This window comes from Trichechus manatus, unplaced genomic scaffold, assembly GCF_000243295.1.
Source record: "Trichechus manatus latirostris isolate Lorelei unplaced genomic scaffold, TriManLat1.0 scaffold00040, whole genome shotgun sequence".
Lineage (NCBI taxonomy): Eukaryota > Metazoa > Chordata > Mammalia > Sirenia > Trichechidae > Trichechus > Trichechus manatus.
This window is the reverse complement of record NW_004443976.1, coordinates 14,839,774-14,847,254: the sequence shown is the minus strand read 5'-3', so window position 1 is coordinate 14,847,254 and position 7,481 is coordinate 14,839,774. Positions and strand designations below refer to the sequence as shown.

Below are 7,481 nucleotides of genomic sequence, written 5' to 3'. Positions count from 1 at the left end.
GCCTTTAACAGGGTGCAGTCTTACCACTTTTCTGTCCCTCGTTTTAGGGGAAAATATTTGCGTTTTCCTTCTCTGACAGGTTTCTGCCTTACACAGGTTCTGGCTTTCGCAGGTTTTACTGTGTATTTAATAGGGAGACAGACAAAAGACCAAGAGTAGAAGATGGGGTAGGGGCATACACATCACTAGAAAGAATGGGAAAGAGACCAGGGCTGCACAGAAATAGGCGTGCTCAGAGCGCCCCAGCCCTGTGAGCCCTTCGGGGTTCTGATAGCCTGTTGTACACCCTGGGATAGGGCTGAGCGCACTGTAGACAAAGTGGGAGCTAGGATGTGCTGAGCACCTGTGGAGCTCCTGCTCATGCCCAGGTGCTGTCTCCTTTCACCGTGTCAGAGTTCACTGTTATCACGTGTTTCACAAAACCAGATTCCTGCAGAATGGAAGTCACGTTGCACACAGTCGGCGGTCAGGAATTCATTCATTGTAGAATGAGTGTTAGAATGAGTGAATGGACAACTGCTTGCTTGAGTAAGTGCACCAGGAGGCAAAAGAACTCAAGGTGGGCTACAGACTAATCGTGACTACCCCACTTTGGAGCTAGAATGAGAATGCTGTAGGGGCAGACAATGGCATGGCTAGAACCAAGAGTGAGTGTTGGGCGTAATCTCACATGCTGCTGCTGGTGGTGGTGGTGATGGTGGTGATAATGGTGATGATGATGCCATCTTCATCATCGTGTGATGTTGGCTCTGTCTGTGTCCTTCCTGTGCTAGGCCCTCTTGTAACACAGTTTACCTGCATTATCTCATTTAATTCTCATCGCAACTCTATGACATAGGCTTTACTATCATATCCGCTGATAGATGAGGAAACTGAGGCTCATAAGACTGAAATTATTAGCCCAAGGTCCTATAGCTAGTAGTTGGTGGATCCAGGATTGGAAATAACTGATCTAACACCAGAACTGAGCTCTTAACCTCTTTACATTTCTGTTTCTCCAACAATAAAAATAAAAACCAAAGCATTTGCATCAAATCGATTTTGACTCATGGCGAACCCATGTGTGTCAGAGTAGAACTGTGTTCCATAGGGTTTTCAGTGGCTGATATTTTTGGAAGTAGATCATCAGGCCTTTCTTCTGAAGTGCCTCTGGGTGGGTTCAAACCACCAAGCTTTTGGTTAGTGGTTGAGTGCTTAACCATTTGCATCACCCAGGACTCCATCCCCAAGAATAATACCACCATGTATTTGTTTACAGTATCTTGGTTTACGTGGTTCTTTCAAGTTTACTATATCATTTGTCCACACAACACCTTGCTAGAAAGAGTTATTGAGCTAGACTTGTGATTCCCATTTAAGAGGTAAGAAAAGGCGAGGGGTGGATGAGGAACATGTGCAAAGGCATGAGGCCCTCATGTAGCAAAGTCTGGACTGGAACTCAGATCAGGGCTCTTCCCAGTACATTGTGCTGCTTACAGGCATAAATCAATGCCTGTGGCACCCCAAATGCAACATGCTGGGCTCAGGAAATTGCCTGGGTATGCATGATGCCTGACAGAGTGTTGGGTAGCCAATACAGGTCATTAAGGAGAGGCTATCAGCAGGGCAGAATTTAAGAACTATTGAAACCATGTATCTGAGTTTGAATCTTGGCTCTAGCCAGTGACTTGGGCAAGTTAATTAACTAATCTCTGCCTTAGTTTCCTTGTCTACAAAATGGAAACGTAATTGTACCTTTTTAGTGTTGTTAAGAGAATTAAATAAGTTAGTATTTGTAAAACACTGCAAACCTCAGTGTGTAGTGAGGGCTTGATAAGTATTGTTAAATAAATCAAATCAATAAATAAAATAAGGCAGGAGTAGGAGCCTTGGTGGCACAGTGATTAAGTGCCTCGGCTGCTAACAGAAAAGTTGAAGGTTTGAACCCTTCAGCTACTCTGTGGGAGAAAGATGTGGCAGTCTGCTTCCATAAATATTTACAGTCTTGGAAACTCTATGGGACAGTTCTGTTCTACCCTACAGGGTTGCTATAAGTCAGAATTGACTCGATGGCAATGAGTTTGGTTTTTGATTAGGTGTCTCACCCAGAAATGGGGTCTGGATTACTGAGATTTAGAGAGATTCAGAACCCTGGACAGCTCTCCCCAGACTTCTTATCTACCATATTGGTTCCATCTGATATGAAAAGTTTTTTGGTGGTGAAATAGACCTCATCCTTTTATTTTTGGTTATCATGGATCTTGGAGATTCTCCTCAAAATCTTTTACTGTCTGATCCCGGAGAGAGGGCACAAAGCTCTTCTTCAGAAGGTTCTATGATGGGAGAGGGAGAGGGAGAGAGATCCTATGGGTTTATTATTGAGGGAATGCCCCTTTACAGGACCACAGATTGCATCAGATATTTGTAGTGGATTGTGGATGTGTGGGACGCAGGGGCTTATGTTCAGTGTGGTTAGGGAATATTGCCCCATTGACTTCACCCATTGTTATCACTAAGCTCAGACTAGGAAAGGACAAGGATTGAAACAGGGTTGAGGGAAGGAGTCAATTAACGGAGGGGTTAAGAGGTTCATAAGGGTAAGATGTGAGCTAAGGGCTTCGCATAGCTCAAGGCTTTCTTAGAGACAGACATCTGTTCCCCTAGTTACTTCTGAGCTGTCCCTGCTCCACTCAAATCCAGATCCACTCAAATCCTGATAGTAACTTTCTACGCATGTGAAGGAAAACCATAATGGTTGTGTCATCTACTGAGTACTTCCTGTGCTCCAAGATCTCTACACCCATTGTCTAATTTAATCCTCACAACAACTCTGTAAGATAGACATTGAAAGTTCCATTTTACATGAGAAACTGAAGCTCAGAAACTCAAACAACTGACTCAAAGAACACTGTTAGTAAGTGGCAAGTTTTTGCTCTTTCTTTCCTGATATAGCATCTTTTAAGAAATACTGCCTGCAGTGCCACCAGGGATGGAGGCTCCTATGGGTTTTCAACCTCTCTTGTGAATACTCCTTTGTTATTTATTTTGCTGCAACATGTGGAAGCCCTGTAGGGTACAACAACAGTGCTTTCTTTGCAGTTAAAAATTCCTGAATGTCTCATACCTGTCTATAACTATAGACACCTTTAAAAGTTGAAATCTATCTCAACTCAAAGGAATAAATAAATACTCCCCCTGGCACACAGACCTGCCTGCTCATACCCAACTCTGCTTCTTCCCACAGAGGACATGACTGAAGGGAAGAATGCCATCCTCATTGGGATGAGCCAGTGGAATTCAAATGACCTGGTGGAGCAGATTGAGACCATGGGAAAATTGGAGGAGCATCAAGGTGAGACTCTGCTCTTTGGTGACCAGGGTGTGTACATATGTATGTCTGAGGGTAGGATGAAGTGCTGGCAATTTAGGGCTGGGACTTGGGTCATCTGTGATGAGTTACTGGTCTGGGAACCTCTCCTTCCAGTATCCATGAGTTCTGTGACTTGAAGGAAGGCTTATGGGGACTTCTGTGGGGTCATGTACGGCAGAAGAGTTCCACGGTACTTAAAAAAGAGCTTCCCAGTAGCATGGGTAGTCAAGGACAATGGTGGTTCAGTAGTAGAATTTTTGCCTTCCATGTGGGAGACCTGGGTTCAATTCCTGACCAATGTACCTCATGCACAGCCACTACCTGTCTGTCACTGAAGGCTTGTGTGTTGCTATGATGCTGAACAGACTTCAGTGGAACTTCCAGACTAAGACAAACTAGGAAGAAAGGCCTAGTGATCTACTTCTGAAAATCAGCCAATGAAAATCCTGTGGATCAAAATGGTCTGATCGACAACTGATCACGGGATGGCACAAGACCAGACAGCATTTAGTTCCATTGTGCAAGGGGTCACTGAGCTGGAGGCCAACTTGACAGCAGCTAACAACAACAACAACAATAGCAACAGCAGCAGCATGGGTAGGTAAGGTTAGGTGGCTGGGTCCAAGCTCCTTGGGCTGCCAGACCTGTGGGATTAGAATCTTCTGGATAAAGTAGAGTGGCAACTGGAGGAGCCTTTGAGAAGGGGCAGGAGCTGAGGTCTAGGGGGAGAAAGGTAGCAGTGGAGGATTGCAACTTCCTTTGGCTGAGCTGTTGAAGGAGTATGTGGCTGGGGATTAATCCAGGCTTCTTATGGAAGGCAATTTTGACCAGGAACTTGGTCAGCAGACAAAGTAGGCTTATTTTTTTTAATGCATGCATCCACCTGTCTGTGTGACCATCTTTCTGTCTGACCATCACTAGCAGAATGTTTGTGGAGCACCTACTGTGTATAAGTGCCTGACAGGGGGGATCAGAGGTGATTCACCTAAGCCTCTGCCTTGTGGTGTGTGACACAGTGTAAGTCAGGATATAAGGGGATCAAGCTTAGATTAAGGGTTGTCAAGGCTGAGGGAGACGCAGGACTTTTAGAAGGTGGTGGGAGAGGGGATCAAGGAAGGGTTCCTGGACAATGAATCCATGGGGCCAGCCTCTGAAAGGCAAGTGGAGGATATATCTGAGGAGGTCATAAAATCTGAGATGACATATGGGGGAAACTGAGTTTCGAAGATGGACTATATTTGATTAAGTTCACTCTCCAGTGAGGAGCAGAGCCAAAGCTAGAGCCCTATCCTGCGTGCTAACCTCTGTGCCTAGTATCCTGAGGTGAGTTTTTTCTATCCTTCCTCATATACCATTCCTCCTACTTTCTGTCTCCTTCATCTTCTCTCCTTCTTCCTCTCTTGGCCTTGTCATTCCTCAGTCCTAGTCTGAGGCAGAGTTGTTGACTGGGAAAGGCCTTCCCATCAGGAGGGATTTGGTGAGATGGTCCTGGCCCAGCTCAAGAGAATGGCCATCTTGGTGGTGGCCGTCTTGGTAGTAGGAGACCCTGGGTGGTGCAAATGGTTTAGTGCTTGACTACTAGCCAAAAGGTTGGTGGTTCAAACCCATCCAGGGGTACATGGGAAGAAAGGCCTCGTGGTCTGCTTCTGAAAGATTACAGCCTTGAAAACCCTATGGAGCTCAGTTCAATTCTGCAGCACATGGGGCCACCATGAGTGGGAATTGACTCAAAGGCAACTATTTTTGTTTTTGTCTTAGTGGTGGCTGTCTTGCCCCTAGAATCCGCTCCTTTTCTCCCCCAGTCCTGCCTCCTTTGTTCAGAGCCCTCCCCATGCCAAGGCCCCCATCCTGAGAAATAGGCAGGCCTGGGAGAATTGTCCTATTTTACAAATGAAGAACCAGGGCTCAGAGAAGCTGTATCTTTCCTGAGGTCCCCCAAGTTGGTGTCAGCATCAGATCCAGATCCCTAGTCTCCTGAATCCTAGTCTAGGGCTTTGTCTCCCAAACTTTCTCCTCCCCAGGCCAGTGGAATGAGGCTAGGCAGCAAAGTCAGGCCCAAGAAACTCAGAGTTTTTAAGGAAATGCCCCTGGTGACCGTCACATCCACAGGAAGGGTGGGCTCTGAGTCCAGTCTCCAAGGCCAGGTCCAGAGACCATTTCCTATCTTCTTAGTCACACATTTGAAGATGAGCCCTTTGTCTGCTCTTTTCTTCCTCCCAGGGACCCCAGAGGGGGCCCAGAAGGGGTCCCAGAACCATGTTTGACAGCCATGAAAAGACAAACCCAAACTAGTAATCACCACCCATCTGGCCACCCCCTTTCCACCCCCACCCCGCTTGTCTGCCCAAGAACGTATGAGTCAGACACAGTGTGAGCTAAGGAGGGAATGAGTGAGAGTCACAGTGAGCTGGGGTTGGGGCGGGGAGGGAGCTGGCAGTGGAGGAAGGGGAGGAAGGGGAGGAGGAAGAAGGAGGAGGCTAATGGTAGAGCCAGAAACTGTGGATTTGGAGTCTGAGAGGTCTAGGTTTGAACCTGGTTCTCCCTCTCCATGGCTTGTGGCCCAGGATCATTACTTCGTCTCTCTGAGCCTCAGTTTCTTCATCTGTCGAATGGAGCTACTAAACAGTTTGTGAGGATTAAATGAGATAATACTTGCAGAGTGCTTGCCCCATAGTAGGCATTCAATAACAGGTAATTATTATAATGATTTGAGGCAGTGGTGGCTCAGTGGTAGAATTCTTGCCTTTCACGTAGGAGACCCAGGTTTGATTCCTGACCAATGCACCTCATGTGCAGCCACCACCTGTCTGTCTGTAGAGGCTTGTGTGTTGCTATGATGCTGAACAGGTTTTAGCAGAGCTTCCAGACTAAGATGGACTAGGAAGAAAGGCTTCGTGATCTACTTGTGACAATCAGCCAGTGAAAACCCTATGGTCATTGTTTAGGAGGCACTGAGTTTCTGTTTATGGTGATGGGAAATTTGGAAACGATTATGGGTGATGGTTACACGACATGATTAGTGTAGCTGGTATCGCTAAATTATGTACCTGAAAAATATTGAATTGGCAGATGTGTCGTGTATATTTTTACGACAACAACCAAAAAACAAAAAGCCCTATGGATCACAATGGTCTGATCCACAACTGATCATGGGGATAGTGCAGGACTGGGCAGTATTTCGTTCCATTGTGCGTGGTGTGGCCATGAATCGGGATGACTCGTCGGCAGCTATCAATGATAACAACAGCAATATAATGATTGAAGAGGGAGAGAAGAAGGAGAAGTCTTGCACAAGTACAATCTTAAATGCTTCATGTTGCTCATGAAAGGTTGATTTAGGGGCAGTGCCTGTCTGCATTGGAGAGTTGATGCTGTTTCCTCTCAGTACAGAATAGGAAGCAAGAGGAAGAGAGGGAAAAGGGGTGAGGAAGAGGAAACCAGCTGGGTTTCTAGCTCCTTCTGAGTCCCATTCCCCTGTGGATTCATGATGTGAATTCCCACAACACAACAGAACACACATATTTATTTCATTCATTTCAACAGTCATTTATGGAGTCATCAAAGGGGCCCAGCCCTTTGCTTCACATGGGGAGATAAAGACTAAAAGGAGGGAATTGTCACCCTCTAGGAGGTGACAGAAACAGAGCTAAAGAGACAGATCATAGCCACGTGTTACTGTGCAGCGAGACAGGCTGTGGAAGGGGCCTTAGGAGAGAGGCTCTGGGGAACATCTTTCGAGAAGGGAGCTCACAGAATACTTTCTGGGAAAGGCTGCCATCAAAATGGGTGGTGTAGACAGAGCCTATACTCCTGTCTCCTTCTGATTAGCTGTCCTTAAACATAGGGCTCACTCCAGAGACCCCATCTCATGGTTCACGCTCTAGCCAATCACTTCCTCTGTGAGTGCTTCAGCAGCCCTCAGTGATGATTCCCAAGCTTATCTCCAGCCAAGACCTCATTCCTGAGTTCCGAAACTGTGTTTTCAGTAGCTTCCTACTCCCCTCAGCCTGATGTCCTGAAGACTCCTCGTGCTCCCTAAAGTTCCAAATGGAGATGACTACGTTCGTCTTAAGCCTTAATTGTGTCTTATATGCCACTTTCTATCACTGTAACCATTTAAAACATACGTTGC

The 7,481-nt window shown here is 46.2% G+C and overlaps 1 protein-coding gene across 1 annotated transcript in view; it reads left to right on the top strand.

Annotated features, from left to right (window-relative positions):
* PITPNM3 (PITPNM family member 3) overlaps window positions 1-7,481 on the top strand; it is a 112,579-nt gene that overhangs the window by 30,478 nt on the left and 74,620 nt on the right. Inside the window, exon 5 of the mRNA XM_023730997.1 lies at window positions 3,224-3,331. Coding sequence (XP_023586765.1) covers window positions 3,224-3,331 — 108 coding nt within the window. The remainder of the gene's footprint in view (window positions 1-3,223; window positions 3,332-7,481) is intronic.